At 35.5% G+C, this 16,472-nt stretch overlaps 3 protein-coding genes across 3 annotated transcripts; 1 reads left to right on the top strand and 2 right to left on the bottom strand.

Moving 5' to 3' along the window:
• Positions 1–31: 31 nt before the first annotated feature.
• Positions 32–1,092, bottom strand: LOC140795507 (umecyanin-like). The gene is made up of 2 exons (XM_073148113.1): positions 842–1,092; positions 32–626 (listed from the first exon to the last, which is right to left on the bottom strand). Exons 1-2 carry the CDS (start codon positions 1,014–1,016, stop codon positions 214–216), a joined length of 588 nt encoding a protein of 195 aa, XP_073004214.1. The 5' UTR covers positions 1,017–1,092; the 3' UTR covers positions 32–213.
• A 661-nt stretch (positions 1,093–1,753) lies between these two features.
• Positions 1,754–9,729, top strand: LOC140794881 (histone-lysine N-methyltransferase ATXR2). The gene is made up of 15 exons (XM_073147151.1): positions 1,754–1,902; positions 2,401–2,476; positions 3,076–3,161; positions 3,265–3,629; positions 4,435–4,547; positions 4,682–4,713; positions 5,365–5,516; positions 6,823–6,910; positions 7,233–7,281; positions 7,399–7,453; positions 7,683–7,752; positions 7,826–7,895; positions 8,725–8,801; positions 9,054–9,110; positions 9,252–9,729. The coding sequence occupies exons 1-15, from the start codon at positions 1,813–1,815 to the stop codon at positions 9,363–9,365; spliced, it is 1,494 nt and encodes a 497-aa protein (XP_073003252.1). The 5' UTR covers positions 1,754–1,812; the 3' UTR covers positions 9,366–9,729.
• Positions 9,730–9,943: 214 nt separating this feature from the next.
• Positions 9,944–16,259, bottom strand: LOC140794882 (peroxisome biogenesis protein 22). The gene is made up of 9 exons (XM_073147152.1): positions 15,897–16,259; positions 14,943–15,176; positions 14,816–14,863; positions 12,925–12,981; positions 12,746–12,847; positions 12,353–12,418; positions 11,799–11,900; positions 10,966–11,080; positions 9,944–10,318 (listed from the first exon to the last, which is right to left on the bottom strand). Exons 1-8 carry the CDS (start codon positions 16,044–16,046, stop codon positions 10,967–10,969), a joined length of 873 nt encoding a protein of 290 aa, XP_073003253.1. The 5' UTR covers positions 16,047–16,259; the 3' UTR covers positions 9,944–10,318; position 10,966.
• Between the last annotated feature and the right edge of the window lie 213 nt (positions 16,260–16,472).

The following is a 16,472-nucleotide window of genomic DNA, read 5'->3' as shown; positions in this document are numbered from 1 at the left end:
AAATTGTATATCAGGTTGCACATATCACATATAACATACCAGTAAAAGCAATTGGATTGCCGAAAGAGATCAAAGGAATACAATGTAGGAAACAACCAAAATAGACTAGTCGAACCAATACAAAGAAATGGGTAGCATAACAAAGATTCGCAGATCTGGCCCAAAAAATTTGTAGCTCCTCCAAGAAATGTAGCATATCAATCCTCATCTTTCTCAAAATGCAACAAGCATGAGCAATATTCCAACTGCAACCTTGGCAGCCATGCCAAGCTTATTCACCTCCGCCCATCCCGACGGAGGAGGAGATGAGGCAGGCGGCGAGGGGGAGGAAGGAGGACTAGGCAATGTGTCTGGCGGCGAGGACGAGGAAGGGGGAGGAGAAGATGCAGCAGGCGGCGGCGACGCAGGTGAATCCGGGGTTGCGGCGACGACGTCGATTTGGACCTTCATGCCATTAACGCAGTGGTTTCCAACGCCACATATGAAGTATCTGCTGTTCGTCGTAGTGAGTGCAATGATAGTTCTGCCACTCATGTCTGAGAATATAGGGTTGGTGTTCCTGCATGCAGCGTAGTTACTAGCCGTCACCTCTACGACGTCATGAGCCGATGACGCATATGAGAATACTGCAGGCCGGCCAGAGAAACAAAGATGAATTCATTTAGTTCGTGGAATCTTGCAATGACTTCATGAAATCACATATACATATGTACACAGTTACTAGCACCGCCAACATTAATTCCTAAATAGATCATGTATGAGAACCCACCTCTTCTGTTTATTGTTTTCTTTCATCTTCTTAAGAAGCAAGAGAAGAAAAAGAAAAGGTTGAGAAATTTACTAAGAAAATCTCCTGGTTGGAACTTGATAGAAGAAGCCCATGTCTTAAGGTCAGTTTGCAGATTCCACGAACCATTTGGTGCTCCCACCGTGTAGTTTGCGCCAACTGCTAGCTCAAAGATGGCTGCCATTAAAATGGCAGCAAACAAAGCTCTCAATGGTGTCATCTCTCCCATGGAAGGCAAGGGAAGGAAGGAAGGGGGATGCAGAGGAGTTGTGAAGGAGATAGAATAGTAGGAATGGGATTGATTTGGCTACAAATTGATCCCAAGCAATTGGGCCTTTATATAGAGATCTATTTCAGTTGGTTCATTTTTTTTATAATAATATAATCAATTATAAAAGCCAAGTTTATTGGGTATTTTTCGTGATAATGGCGTTGACAAAGTTATACATAATGTGATGGTATTAACTATTGGAGCAAGTTGTAACATGGTGTGGTGTACAGTTGAGGGTGCTTGTCAGATCTATTCCAATTTGGAATAGAGAAAATGGTTGATATGTAATATTATATTAAAGGAGATTAAGATTTTAAACTGGTTTTTATTCAAAGCTTGGTTGTGGATTCTTGACATTAAATTTTGAAGGAATAGAGGGAGAAAATGCCACGAATATATTTATTATTATTATTATTATTATTATTAATTTTTTTTTTTGTGTGCATATCCTTCTTAGTTGGGTATATAACTTTTATTTTAACTATTTACAATCCATTTCTCTATTTTCAACTATATTTGCAAAAAGCTTTCATAAAAAATAATAATAAATATATTCGCAAAAAGACACCTCCCTTTGATTTCAATTAGGTTGAAGCTAAGGTGTCATTTCGCAATTCCGTAATCGTATAGGGGGTTATTTGCAAAAACCTTTAACTGTTATATGGAGGCTAACGGCGTCATCGCATCCCTTTCGGCTAAAACCCACCCAAACCCTCACAAAGAACCCAAACCTCACCTCCTCCTCTCGCCAATAATGGATAGTAGCAGCCCGTGCCCTATTGACAAGGAGTTCTCCGATCAAATCATGGCTCTTCTCGCGCCTCCTTCTCCTCAATCCGTGCAGGCAACGATCTCATCGCATATCCCCTCTTCTCCAATTCCTTCGTATCTTCCTTGTGTTCATCTCCGCTTACTTTCTTGGGCAATTCCGTTCTTGAATCCTAACTGAAGAAAGATCAAGGGTTTTATGTTTGCAAGTATGAAATTTGAAAAAGAAGACCCGAAATGGGTTAAAGAATCTGGATGCTTCTAATATATCTAAGTGAATCAAATGTAGCTGTTGGTTGACAATCAGATGGTATTGATTGCGGTTGATTTCACGATTTCTGTTTCTATCTTTATGATGCATCTAATTCTGGGGAAAGAAAACTATTAAATTAAGAAATCCATTTTTAGGTGTTCTAATTGGAGATCTAAATTAGTGGAAGTGTTCGGCATATGGGATTAATGCTCTCCTTAATGTGCATTCTTATTAAATTAAAAATATTTTTTACAATCTTAATCTGGTCTTTTATTTGACTTTCTTGTGTTTGAATTATGTGAATATGACACACTGTTCCAGGAATATTATGATGAACTTATTGAAGCAGTGCAATGCCATGGTCTACGAGTAAGCCGCAGCAGCAAACATGGGAAGGGTATAGTTCTTTTGTTTTGACTTGTGCTCTTGCTCGGTTTTGAAAATTAATATCATATGACCACTAAGTTGTCTGTGAGGTCAGTCACCTACTAGCTAGTGAGATCATCATGTACACTAAATTTATTGAAGCACTTGAATGGAATTAAATTGCTCTATTTTTTATAATTGTAGAGAGAAATTTTGCTGGGCAAGTAAAATGGTTAATGACAGATTGTCTTGTATATTGGAACTATCTGTTCTGGGCTTGTTCAGAACCAGGTTGTAACAGTGTTAACACGTATCTTGGAGTTGATGAAACTGATCAAAGGAAAGCATGTATTCTTATGTGATTAGCAACTTTATATGCTTACTCCAGTTAATCGTGATACTGGATATATGCTTTCCATTTGTACATTCAATGCAGACGATGCTGTGTTCTTTATGTATGGAATTCTTTCTCTTTTCCTTTCTTTTTTCTTCTTGATGGCTTTGTTTTCCTGACTCCAAATGGTTTGAGGCCAAGTCTTAGTTTTGTTGTTGTAGGTTGATTTCTTGGTTGCATTCATCAATGACAATTGTATGTTATAACCAAACTTATATGTCATTGGGTAATTGCAGGTGTCTATGCAAACAGAGAATTTAAAGAAGATGAAGTTATTTTAAAGGACCAAATACTAGTTGGTGCTCAGCATAGTTCTAACAAGGTCTTTATGTCATCTTATAGTACTCTGTTTTTGTCTGCTGTAATTGATGTTTGTATCTAAACACTCACTCCTTGCCCCCACTTTATGCATCTCTATGTGGCAGGTTGATTGTCTTGTATGTAGCTACTGTTTTCACTTTATTGGTTCTATAGAACTTCAAATTGGGAGAAGACTATATTTGCAGAGTCTGGGTTTATCTGCGAGTAAAGAATGCCAATACCAAACATTACCTCACTCCTCAAAAGAAGTTTGCTGCACAGAGTTGGTGAATGTGGAAGAAAATTCTGTCAAGGATGACAATGGTAATATAGGACCAAGTGCTTCTAGAAACCTGAAGGACAATTTTCCTTCTAAAGAGGTGTTGGAATCACTTATCAATGGTGCTTTGTCATTGCCTTGTACAAATCAATTTGCTTTGCCTCCTCTTATTGCTTGCCCTGGTGGGTGTGAAGAAGAACACTATTGCAGGTTAGAAATGCAAATAGACTGACAAACTCTAGTAGAAGTTTCCCTATTATACTCCTATGTTCTCTCATTGGACACACTTTGTTCTAAGCTTGTGCGGTGCAATTTTTTTACACCAAGTTTTTATATTTATTGTTGTAGCTTTCTTTCTTCTTCTTTTTTTCTTCTGTTTTTTTGTGGGAAGCATAGGCTGCTTACTTAACTATAAAGGTATGCAGTCATCGGATCTATAACCTATACTTGTCCTGTCCATTAGGATCATAGCTTACTTAACCTCTCTTGCCAGTCAATAGACTCAATACAACATACTGCACCTAAGCACTATTGCAAACTTAGATCTTCAGCAGCTAAGAAATTGCACTATCTCATCCTCATTTCTACACCGTTAGCTTTAATTTCCCCTGAAGCTATAAAGTATTCAGGAACACGGAACTAGAATCTAATCAATCTATATCTCTCTATCCTTGTAAGTTTACAGGAATTTTGGGCATTTTATTCTTGCAGTCATCACATCCTTAAGAAGAAAAGATCATAATGCTCATGGAAAAGAAAATGTGCATCTTATTACTGCCTCATAGTATTTTCTCACACAAGATCATGGCTTTATTAGAGCACCAATGAGGCATACCTATTTCTGTCAGTATGAGGAATCATGTGAATGCAAATGCAAATGCAAAGGATAAGATTTCTTTTCTAATTCTCTTTCTTAATTATAATATATACTAAGTACCTATCTTTTCTACACTCACTGTAAAATTTCACGTATTACCAGTGGATATACTCATTGATTTAACAAACCCTTTTGTAGCCAATTTTGTGCAGACTCTGACTGGAAATTGTTTCATTCGCTACTATGTACTGGAAATAAAACTAGACCATCACAAAGATCTGCACTTCTTAAGTTCATCGAACATGCTAATGGTAAGTGTAAAATTATTGCCTCTCATGAATATTTTTGGGACTGATGTCTTCAGTGCTATTTACATCTTTAATGGCTTTATGGACATTTAAGTGGCGCTATTTTATTCTCTCTAATATTTTTTTTCTCACTTTAGGAACAAATGACATCTTCTTGGTTGCTGCCAAGGTATTGTTAAAGCTACTATTTGCCATCTATCTGGACTGTCAAAAATTCAGACTCCACGACAGAGTTTATTTTTGTCTAAGTTATTGTATAAAGCCTTCTTTTTCATGCTCACTGCAGAAGTACAAGATTTCTAGCAATTTAGTTGCTTAATTTTTAGCTAGTGTACTGTCATATACCCTGGCATGCATTACTTGTTTATCAGTCATTTTTTATTTTCAGAACTACCTGTATGAAGTTGCCCAGTTTTGCAGTAGCCAACAAATAATTTCATCTATATGCTGTTTAAAGCAGCTTGTAATATCTACGGGAAGCTGCAATTGCTTGACTTGCTGTTTAGTATGTCTAATTTGCCATCTACTGTTAGTATTCCGTGGACAAAATTGGTTTGCCTGTTCTCAGTTCAACAGTCAAAAAGTTTTTCAAAATGTTAGCTCTACGTGGTCCAGTTATGCTCTAAACATATTTTTCACTTTATTACTCATACCATGTCATTGGGTGTTCAGATTGTCATCAAGTCTATCTTCACATTATTGTTCATGAAATATTTGCAAGCATGTTATACTAATGTGCTTTATCAACAAGATATTTTTATCTTTATGGAACAGTGCATACTCCTTTCCTTGTTTCACTTCCTATAATTTCATTTGTCAGGTTATCTCTTTTACCATTTCCAAGTACAAGGAATTGAAGAGATTACAAGTTAAAGAGAACAAACAGCATCCTGGTCTAGACAGAGAAGATAAGTCTAGTTTTTTTTTGCTTTTGGAAGCCTGGAAGCCAATTTCGATGGGTTTCAAGCAAAGGTAAAGTTTGATGTATCTTCCCCCTTTTGAAGCAAGATCATTCTTCATGTCCATCTTCCTTCTATACTAAAATGGAAAGTCAGAGAGGTTATTTCTATATTGCATATACCGCAATTTGATTTATAGCTTATAAATTTCAGCTTTCCATTTATTCAATTCGGTACATGTTCTTGATTTTATACTTAGCATGGAAAGGAATCCCAGGGTTAGCATCTTTTTATCAGTAAGTTGTACATCATCATCATCATTCAGCTCCAAACTATACAATTGGCTTTCAACCAGAGTTCTAATTTTGAGCATTGAGGTATCAAACTTATTCCGCAGAGGGTCTTTCCAATGTTCTTAAAGATGGTTGGAGGATGCAGGCAGTTAAAGGACCACATAGAGCACATGCAGGCATTGCTAAACGTATATGAATTAAGTAGAAAATAAATATTGACTACAGTTAATAAATAGAATACGAAAGATAGGTTAATCATGCATGTAGTGCCTATGACTGTGTGTTTGAGAGATTTTTATTGAAAAAAGAATACCAAAGCCCACATAAATCCTATATGAATTGGTTCTTTGCGCTATTGGCAAGGGACTACAGACACATAGACAATGGCATATCTGTGTTCATTGAGTCAGACTACATTGTAGAATACTGGTTCTTTCGATGAAACTTAGTTGTCTGATTGACTGCTAAGATATCTGTCAGTGGTTTCTTTAATCATGTGCAATAAGCCAATGAGATAGCAACACCTTAAACATTTTCCAGGAATCAGAGAGTCCAGACAATAGAGGAGATGAAAAGTTTCCACATAAGGAGTTGTTCTTAGATCTAAGCTGAATGTAAGATATCAGATTTAAATGGAAATAATATCAAGAGATACATGAGAAAAATATTCCAATCACAACAATCGTCCAGAAGAAGGGCAACTCTAGTCTACTTAATTCACATGAAGCAGATCTTGTACTATTATTTCAAGGAAAGGTTTTCCTGATTGAACCATTTTCAAATAAAACTAGCATGAACTCTTTAAACTTGTTTTCCAACTGCAACCAACTGCTGGGGACATTACTCTGCTTGGTTAAAATGGACTAGAGCTTGCAGAGATTACTAATAGATGCAAGTTTTTAATTACATTTGGGGTCATATTATACAAGGTCAAATTCTTGATCCTGTTTCTTAGCCTAGCACATGATGGCGCGTCTATTAACAAAGTTATTCTCCTTTTGTCCTGGTTATTTTTTAAGATCTTTTATAACACATGAGTTTGCACATACGCATAAGAATGTGTTGAAGTCAGTTAACCTCTTGTAGGTGGTGGGACTGCATTGCTTTGCCGGATGATGTAGATGTATCTGATGAAGCGTCATTTAGAATGCAAATAAGGAATCTAGCATTCACAGTAAGTATTCTGGCTGTATGTTTATTAACTTTATTTTGTCTTCTTACTGGTAGTCTCTTGAATCTTACGCAATATATTGTCCTCTTTTTACTTGGAAGTTTGAGAATTTCTGATAAGTTGACGAGAGCTGATCATGATTTAACAATTCGAGGGCAGCAGATCATCTGTAGCCTAGACTCGAGTAATTTCCTGCAGTTTGGATACTTGGCTGTTAACAAATGGCTGCCATATCATTTAAAACACTTATTTTTTAGGAAAACTTATTGTTTGTACTGTTGGAACTTCATCTGGAAATAATGAAAGGATATGTCAATCTTTTCAGTCACTGCAGCTTCTCAAGGATGCCATCTTCGACGTTGACTGTGCACCCTGTATCCTTCAGTAATTAGTAATACTTTTGATCCTTACTGATTATATCATGCATTCATATGCGAAGGTAATAAATCTTCTTCTGGATGACCTACCTATGTCTCCTTAACTATGCAAAGTATTTTCACTTGAGGTTTATGGACATATAATTGGCATGTTTGAGCTGAATAATCTGTAAGTAATAAAATCCTTTAGTGGTGATCTCCATTCAAGTTTCAATGCTTATCATCTTTTTCAACTATATATTTATTATTTATTTGTGGAACAAGAAGTTGGCCTTCCAACAGCATCTTTCTTTCTTTCTCATATTCAATAATTTACCTGATCATGATTTCAATATCTTACCTCGTACAATTCAATAAGTTTCCTGTACTATAGATTAACCATGAACTCACATTTGCAGCGATTTAGTTGTGGCATCACCAGTTGAGGACTACTTCATATATATTGATGATCTTCCACCTACAGAAAAGGTCAATTTTTACTTCTTTTCTTGTATATGTTATGCTTCAATCATCCTGAGAAAGGAAACATTACATACTGCAGGAAGAAGCTGAAAAAGTAACAGAAATCTTTTTAGATGCTCTAGGTGATGACTATTCAATTCCTTGTCAAGGTATGCAGAAGAACTGTCTACACCTACATATGTATAAATACTAATCTGTGCATGTGTAAGCAGACACATTCATCTCTATGTCAGCTATATTTCTGTTGGACCATTTTATTAAGCCTCTAATGACCTACTGCAAATTCTAGCTTATTCATTTTTTGAACTATCTCTTCCATACAGTTGCTGAGCTGAATTCATCTAAGATGGTTCTCTATGGAACAATGGTTATTCAAATTTTCTAGAAGGGATTTGAACAGATTGTATTGATAATGTATATTGTAGAAATTAATGGAAAAAATAAGAATTAACAGGTCAATTTTATTAATGAATATTAGTAATTATGCACAGGAGCAAGCACAAATGAATGATTTATTCAAGTACCACTGCCTCAACAACCACCTTACTAAGTGTACATGTTTAGAAATTTTCATATATGAAGCAGAAGCTTGTGTATACAAACAAAGATATGCATATGTATATAGGTATGGACTTGTTATTTGTTAAGAGATTTTTCTTTTATGGTTTTAAAGAGTATTTCTAAAGTTCATATATTCTGGTTTTTCTGATTAGTTTATTGGATGTCTGGAATAGGATTTTCATAGATTCATTAGGCAACTAACTTATAAATATTAACCTGCTTATATACATGTATATACTATATACACTATAATGTGCATATAAATATGCACACAATCTATTCAACCAGTGTTCTTCCTTTTCATGTGGTTCACTTTTAGGTGAACAATTTCCTTTTCAGTTTTCTCATTTCTCCATCCGAATAGTAGTAGTACCTGACAGTTTTATTTGGATGATATTCCAATATCTTGTGTATCAGGCACTGCATTCTTCCCGCTACAAAGCTGTATGAACCACTCATGCTGTCCGAATGCTAAAGCTTTCAAGAGAGATGAGGTACTATTTGCCATATATACAAAGTTGATAGCATGGCAACCTTTCATTCAAGTATTCAACATATGACGCTTACCTTTCTAGACAGTGGAGCTTCTATATCTACATATATACTTTGTATATGCATTTTCTTCTACTAACCTTTAGATCCTCTGATGAAATGGTTGGTGTGAACGTAGTATTTGTAATCTTTCTCTATGCTGGGAATTTCTGAAAAATACTTATATTTGGTTGGACACATGATTTTCATTTCAGGATAAAGATGGGAATGCAATTATAATTGCTCTCCAACCCATTAGCATAGGAGAAGAGGTATTTTCATTTCATTTGTCAAGTGCTTTTTTTTCTAATGTACAAAAGATGTTGCTGTTGTCCTACTCTAACCCCTCCAGCTGCTTGTGATTGCTTTATCAAGAACGAAGGCCCTAATTTTTTCCAGATTTTACTTTTCAGATTACTCTTTCTTATATTGATGAGGATCTTCGATATGAAGAGAGACAATCACTACTTGCCGATTATGGCTTTAGATGCGTGTGTCCGAGGTGCCAAAAAGAGCAGCTCAAGTAATTGTTATCCAGAGAGGAGAGGAGATGATCTCAAGTTGCTCCAGACCTGATTACCAACAATGGATAGAACATGAAACCACATCCAAAAATGAATCGTCACTTATCATAGAAGGTGGTGGATTCAACTGACAACCAATTAAAATTTCTTCTTCACAAATTTAAGGTCCTTGTAGAGCTCGTTCATTTGTCTATTTATTTTTGTGAGTCCAAAAATATATGAAACGTTATCAGTAAGCTAATTTGTTCACTCGATCCCGGGATTACGACAGCTCCAGTGAGAAGACTGGTTTTACTTCTGGTAGTTTCTTGTAATTAAGATGTTCTTAAGGAGAATAGAGTAATATCACTTGATTATCAACTTTTAACTCATGCTTTTCAAGGTGTACAATATTGTAGGTATATATTCCATTATTTTGCTTTATCTAGAGCACCAATCGCACTGACACCTTTTCCCGTCAAATGATTTATATGTCGTGCTGATCTCCATTCCAGGAAAGAAAAAGAAAAAAGACCGATATTCCTCTCTTTTTTTGACGAGAATGCCAACATTAAGTAAAGATAAATATATCAGTTCAAGTGTTTAAGTAGACTCCAGAGAAGCATCTTTCTACCTGGAAATTTTAACTGGATGAGTCTCGAGTCCGTTACAAATAGACAAGACTAAAGATCACCTTGACATTTCACTTCACAAACGGCCGACACAAATGACATCTGAAATTAACATATACTGGAGATGCAATCCCATTTCCTTTAACTTATACAGGCAATGGAAATAATGGATGCGGTGCTGTACTAGGTAGTATGTCCTGTTAATAATTTGCACATCGTACAAGGAACACAGGTTCAGACATTCAAGAGAATAAGGCCATTTAATAGACAATATAACAATGCAGTATGCAATTGGATGGCAACATCGCTCGACTGAGGTAGAGAACCTGGTGGGTTTCTGAACACCTGTAGAAAGAAGCAAAGAAACACCAAATCAAGGAAACGAGATACAAAAGTAGGAGGCAAATCCCAGCTGGATGCAAGAGGTCGAGTATTAAATTATCATTGAAAGCCAACAACTTGCACATATCCAGTTGACATTTTTTTTAAACAGAAAATTTCATGTTCAAATGAATGATGACTTCTCTTGTGCAAAGTGAACTCAAGGAAGCTAACCTCACATTTCTACAATAGCAAATAATTTTAAATATATTAAAAAAGGTCAGAGACATGATTTTATGGACAGTAAGAATCTTCAGAAGTATCTATGTAAAACTTTTGTAGAGAAATATCTCATAAAGAAAAGAGATATATTCGAGAGCAAATAATTTTTAACAAAAAATCTTTAGAAGAATGTCCTGAATGCTTATTAAAATTACTCAGAATTTCACAAAATATATCAATTATCAGCAGGTAAGATTACTAACATGAGTTAGAATATTAATTGTTGTCTTTTATCCATATCATAGCTGTATATCATTAAACTGCCAACCTTTCTTTATTTCATTTGTCAAACACAATTGATTTTATATCATCGACTCTTTTATTTTCTCAAGTATTATCATAAAATAGTAACTTAAATTACAGCCGTAATGCTGCAAAGGATTACCCACATTATCTTTGATCCAAGCCTCCAAAGAACTGTTCCAAGTTAGTAGAGCTGAAAACATTAGAAGCGACGCGCTCTGCTCTTTGTGGTGAAATGAGGAGTTGATATTTAATGAACCTCTAGAACCAAAAGAAAAAACAGACATGTCATGCAGCTTTTATAATAGAAATAATAAGATAAAGATTACACCATTGACTGACTAACAGAAAAAAGTATCAATTCCAAAGATCAAAGAGTTAAGAAATGGTTCAACAAGGTGACAGACCATTCACATTATTAAGGGATAAACTAATTTACTGCTGAAAGGTCTTTTATTTGGGGGCCAATAGAATAATTTTCTAGCAGAACAATAAGCTTTGAACCAAATTCTTGTAATGAAATGAAGTATATAATTAACATCGTATCAAAGAAAAATAAAATAAAAAGGATACTATTCCAAAGACAATACATAACTAGAGGTGGCAATGGGTCAGATAAGCATAATCTCAACCAGAATAAAATAGAGAATTTAACTACTGGTTAAAAATATGGGTCCAAACAAAGGCTTCAAATTAGGTTTCCAGCAGATAGATATGTTGAGACCAGATTGGCAAATTATCACATGCACTAACAGTATGCGTTATTCACTACAAAGAAGTAAATATTCTACTCAACAAATATCCTGTAACAAACAAATCATTTGACAAAGATATACCATCATGTTAGCAAAATGCAGAGAAAACATGGAACATAAGTATACATCAGAAAGTTCATACAATTTAAGCTCATTAGAAAGTAATCTTGTGTAGCAAAGTCATTCCTAATTCTTTTGGAAGAAGAGAGGAAACATTTGCTTACAGCCAATTGGTGTATAATTTCTGGACTTGTATCAATGTGCCAATCAGGTTCCAGTTGCCGAACAAAAGATATACGACCATTCTCTGTACTACAGAAAAGGACCTGCAGATTCAACATACAATGAAGATATAAGATGTGCATATTAAGTGTTCTCCATTACACGCCAAATAATGCTAAAAATAATAGTTATTTTCTGCATACAAAATTATATATCGAAATAAAATAAGAGAAATAGCCTTACAGCACTGATTTCAATTAATATGATTAAAAAAATACTAAAACTTAGTAGTAGTGATGGCTTCAAATGTTGAAGAGTCAATTTCTGAAGTACTTCCTCCAGGGCCAGCTTGTCTAACAGGTAGCAATTTGTTGCATGTAATAATATTTTAACAAATAAAAACAGAAAAAGTGCTATGACATTTCACTGTAAGTCCAAAATGTTTGCATCTATAAAAAGGACAGGGAGGGGTGGCGTCTCCAAATTATCTAAATTCATTATCAGCGTCGTGTAAAATGGATCATCAATGAAATGACAAGAAGAAAATGCGGCTCACCTTGTCTTTTATCAAACTACCCGACATGAAAACTCCAGCATCAGACAATGCAGAGAGAACCTTTTCCTGCATCATTGTAAGTGCCAAAACAACCATTTATTATACCACAATGAGATCAGGCTTACAAAACCCAAAGAGTCTTCCATCTCCAAGATAATAACAAAAAATGGTACTGACTACACTCATTCTGATTCTTTCTTAAACAAAAATTGAAAAAAAATCTAATGCTAGCGAAAAATGAGGATGAAATTTGCAACCATTAAAAATGAAAACCAGGTAACTGTTCCTAAGATACTTGCACTGTACAACATGGATATACATATATGTAACTTATTATACAATGTACAAAGGTATGGCATACTATTTTGCTAACTCAAAAATCTTGATACATACCCCACTTTCATCATCGATAATCCTTTCCATGAGATAAACATCACAAAATTTTGAGATCTCCAATAGAACTTCCAGCACCGATGGCCTCACAGTTGCATGTTTCTGCAATAATAGGTTGAGATATTGCCATTCAGTTAGTCAAAGTATCATGCTGGAAAGAGAAAAAGGTGTACTTTCACCTGGAGTTCCTCTGGAGTTGTTTCCTCGAGAACTACACCAAGCAACTGGCATGTAACCTACAAGTATCCACAACACCAATAGTAAGAACAGTTGCTTGAATTGCTAAAATGCTTGTACACAGGGCTTCTTTTTTTCACCATAGAAGTTAAACTGACAAATCTCCTTTATGATATGGGGCTTCAATTTTCTTGAACCAATGATTAGCATGGTGATACTATCAAGACACAATTAAACTTAAACCTCAAAAATATAATTTTAATGCCTAAAATGAACTACAGGCACATTAAAGGTGGACAAGTATGCTTCACATGGTAAATTTGTACTCAAAATATTTAAGGAAGTCTAGCTTAAATAGTTTGAAAATAAAGCTTTTCTCCATTTAAGCTCTTCAGGATTCTAATACAGCCAGATCTCCATGTTTCACATCATGTCAGATGCCCTAAGAAATCCTCTACCAAAATCAACATAGCATGAATTCAACATTGGCACCACCATAAACAGCGTGTACTTTATAATGTTATTTCCTACAGCATAATTTTGTTACAGTTGCTTTTCTACAGGTTAAAAAGCATGAATCAGCTCAGTCATGGCTTGTCTTGAATTGATGTGACTTGTGAGAGAGTTCTTCAGAGGACAGGTTATGAAAGGCATCCACCATAATCCAGCCCCCATTGCCTGTGTTTAATCAAGTAAAAGTCCTTAGATTTTGAAATTTTCTCATATTACTCATTGCAACCTACAAGAGGGCATCTTTCTCAAAACTGCAGTCTCTGATCTCATAATCATGAAGCTACTGCGACCATATTTGAAAGCCACTTTCCATGTAAACAACTAGACCTTTGTAACATTCTCCATAGTAAGGACATCCAGTAAAGTAACCTAAGAAGCTTTTTCCACATACTGCCTCGCCTTATTTGCATATTATGCTATTTTCAACTTGGTTATCCACCAACTCATACATTCTACTTTGTTATCAAGAATGACCTTCAAGTGGCCCCAAGAACTGTACTTCTCAAAATTTGCAAGATAGAGTACCAGAAGTAATGAACTTATTCCCTTCCTGTTCATCCCATTACTGCAGTGCTTTCTTTTCCCAGCATACCACCAAACTAGCATATCAAATTAATAATGCCTTGGTTGTCCACTAACCCATCAATTTTCCTTTATACCTTATTATCAAGTTTGCAACAAACTTCAAGCTCTCCAAATAGTTCCAAAAAGCTTTACTTCTCAAAATCCACAAGAAGGCGGAACAATCAATAGTAATTAATCCCACCTACCCCTATAATTCATCTCATCATAACAAGACACTTTATCTTCTATCACCAATATAACATGATGTTTCATCATTAATTGTGAATATCGAATGTGCAAAACATAGTTAGTCGACTATTTACCAAGAACGATCTGAGACCACAGGAAATAGTGGTCAAATGCAAAAAGTATTCTTAACATTGTTCTGTCTACTTGCAAGATTACATGGATAAAGTTGAAAATAGATTGATATCTGGCACAAGTAGACTGAGCAAGTAAACTTAAATAATGTAAGTCTTTGAATTAATTCTTAGTCACAAATCATAGGCAAATTTCACTAGTGTCTAATATTCATAACTACCGATTCATCCAAGTACATTCTTTGACTTGAAATAAGAATATTTCACTCCCTATAAGGATTATCAACAATCAACCATCTTGTGACTTGTCATGCCATACTCTGTCTAAAAGCACATATCAACACTAAATTATTCAGATTCAGCTCAATGTTCCACAATACAGAAAAACCGTAGACAAGAATGAACACATGACCCATCCACTGGAAAGAAACAAATACCAGAAGCTGAGTTTCAAACAGGAGAACCAAAATATTCCACTTCGAGAAATGCCACATACCTTTCTTCCTTCACTCAACTTATGCCTCACAAGTTGCTCAAGGGTTAGCTGCAGAAAGAAAATCAATGAACTATAACCTCTGATCTTCTCAAGGATTATATACAATAGAAAGAATATTCAGTAATACCTTTACTGGTTGGAAAAGTTGGTTGACTGCATCTTGTGCTCGTGAATCCCCAGAGGATGAGCAAACTTCAGGGAAGGGCGTTGTACCTGAACGCGTTCTAGTATTAGAATTACTAGCTGATGGGGTAGGCCGTCTACGTGGCCTCCTTTGTTGCTCTGAGGGAGCTCTCAAAAGCTTCCAAGCAAAAAGAAGCGTGATTGCAAGAGCAGCAAGAGTTGTAAAAGAGCGTACTTTCTGGGAAGGAAAAAGTAACAGACAGCATATTACTCACTCTTTGTACCAAAATAATAATCTGTCTAATAGATAACTATATTACTCGTAACTCATAATGTCTTTATAACACACACAACTCCAAAGAGACATAGCAGGAACCACCAACCTCTAGAAAACTAGAAAAGCTAAGTGGATAATATCAATCCTATAAGGCACTAACGTTCTTCACATGCAAATCTAAGAATCTAAATATTTAGATCAAAACATATTTGGATAAGTTTAAATCTTAGGATCCATCTGCAGAGATATCATTCTGAGGTTACGGTGCGCTTAATTAGGTCAAAGCGTGTAGACTTCAGAAGTCCATAATGCGGATCAGGAGATAAATCCAAGGGATTCATGGACAGAGAGGTGTACAGTGTAAATTTACATGTGGAAGTACGTTGTCAAAAAGTAAACTAAATTTAGAAGGAAAAAGAAAACCCCCAACTCGCGCATAAAATGTAACATATTTATAGCAAACCAATTTGAATTCCCTTTCGGTGGGCTTATCTCAATTCGATAAACCAAGAAACCTTCTAAATTAAGAAGAAATCCAATAAAATAAAATAAAAACCGCAATAGCTAAGACCTAATTATTTTTTTTTTAAAAGGAAACTAGCAGAAACTAACCAAATTACACACAAAGAACAAAGAACAGAGTCCAAATTAGAACAAGCGAGACTTCAGAGATCCGCGAACCTGGCGATCGATGGCGAACGGCAGGCGATCCGAGTACTCCGCGATCGAGTCCATGAAGCGGTGGATCAGATCGGCGAGCTCGTCTTCCTTGGCCGCGTTCGAAGAGGGAGAGGTCGATTCCGCCATGGCTACTTCCGCCGCCAAAGACATGGATTAAACCCTATATATGACACTCGAATCCGCAATCTCCGCCATCGAGCTCCGTACCACGAAATCCCCAATTCATAACCGAGAGAGAAAAGAGATAGCGAGAGAGAGAGAGATTATTCTCTCGACAGGCTGTTAACGAGAGGTTACGACTAGAGAGAGAAAATTAAATTAAATTAAATTAAATTAAATGTAACCTGAAATGGAAATGTCACCTCGTTTACAAGTTCATTGTATTATATATACATCTTGTGGGGTACGTTCAGGTATACATTAATTAATACCTTATTATTTACATTTTTAACGAATAGAAAAGGAGAAAAAATGTTATAATTACCTGCTGATAAGATCGTAGCAAATAAAAACTTAGCGGTCTTTATTACCCTTCATATTCTACAATATTTTGTTTATCATTTTTTAATATTATAT

The sequence above is a fragment of the Typha latifolia genome, chromosome 9 (genome assembly GCF_019914945.1).
Source record: "Typha latifolia isolate L0001 chromosome 9, TyphaL0001v2, whole genome shotgun sequence".
Taxonomy (NCBI): domain Eukaryota; kingdom Viridiplantae; phylum Streptophyta; class Magnoliopsida; order Poales; family Typhaceae; genus Typha; species Typha latifolia.
This window is presented reverse-complemented; position numbering and strand designations above follow the sequence as displayed.

Excerpts from the sequence above, each read along its gene's own strand:
- LOC140795507 (XM_073148113.1), bottom strand. The coding sequence starts at position 1,016 with ATGGGAGAGATGACACCATTGAGAGCTTTGTTTGCTGCCATTTTAATG. Across the intron at positions 627-841 it reads CCAACCAGGAGATTTTCTTA|TATTCTCATATGCGTCATCG; the intron begins GTAAATTTCTCA and ends GCCGGCCTGCAG.
- LOC140794881 (XM_073147151.1), top strand. The coding sequence starts at position 1,813 with ATGGATAGTAGCAGCCCGTGCCCTATTGACAAGGAGTTCTCCGATCAA. Across the intron at positions 5,517-6,822 it reads TCGATGGGTTTCAAGCAAAG|GTGGTGGGACTGCATTGCTT; the intron begins GTAAAGTTTGAT and ends AACCTCTTGTAG. Across the intron at positions 7,454-7,682 it reads ATGTTTGAGCTGAATAATCT|CGATTTAGTTGTGGCATCAC; the intron begins GTAAGTAATAAA and ends TCACATTTGCAG.
- LOC140794882 (XM_073147152.1), bottom strand. The coding sequence starts at position 16,046 with ATGTCTTTGGCGGCGGAAGTAGCCATGGCGGAATCGACCTCTCCCTCT. Across the intron at positions 15,177-15,896 it reads CGTTCGCCATCGATCGCCAG|AAAGTACGCTCTTTTACAAC; the intron begins GTTCGCGGATCT and ends TTTCCTTCCCAG. Across the intron at positions 11,081-11,798 it reads AAATTATACACCAATTGGCT|AGGTTCATTAAATATCAACT; the intron begins GTAAGCAAATGT and ends TTTTGGTTCTAG.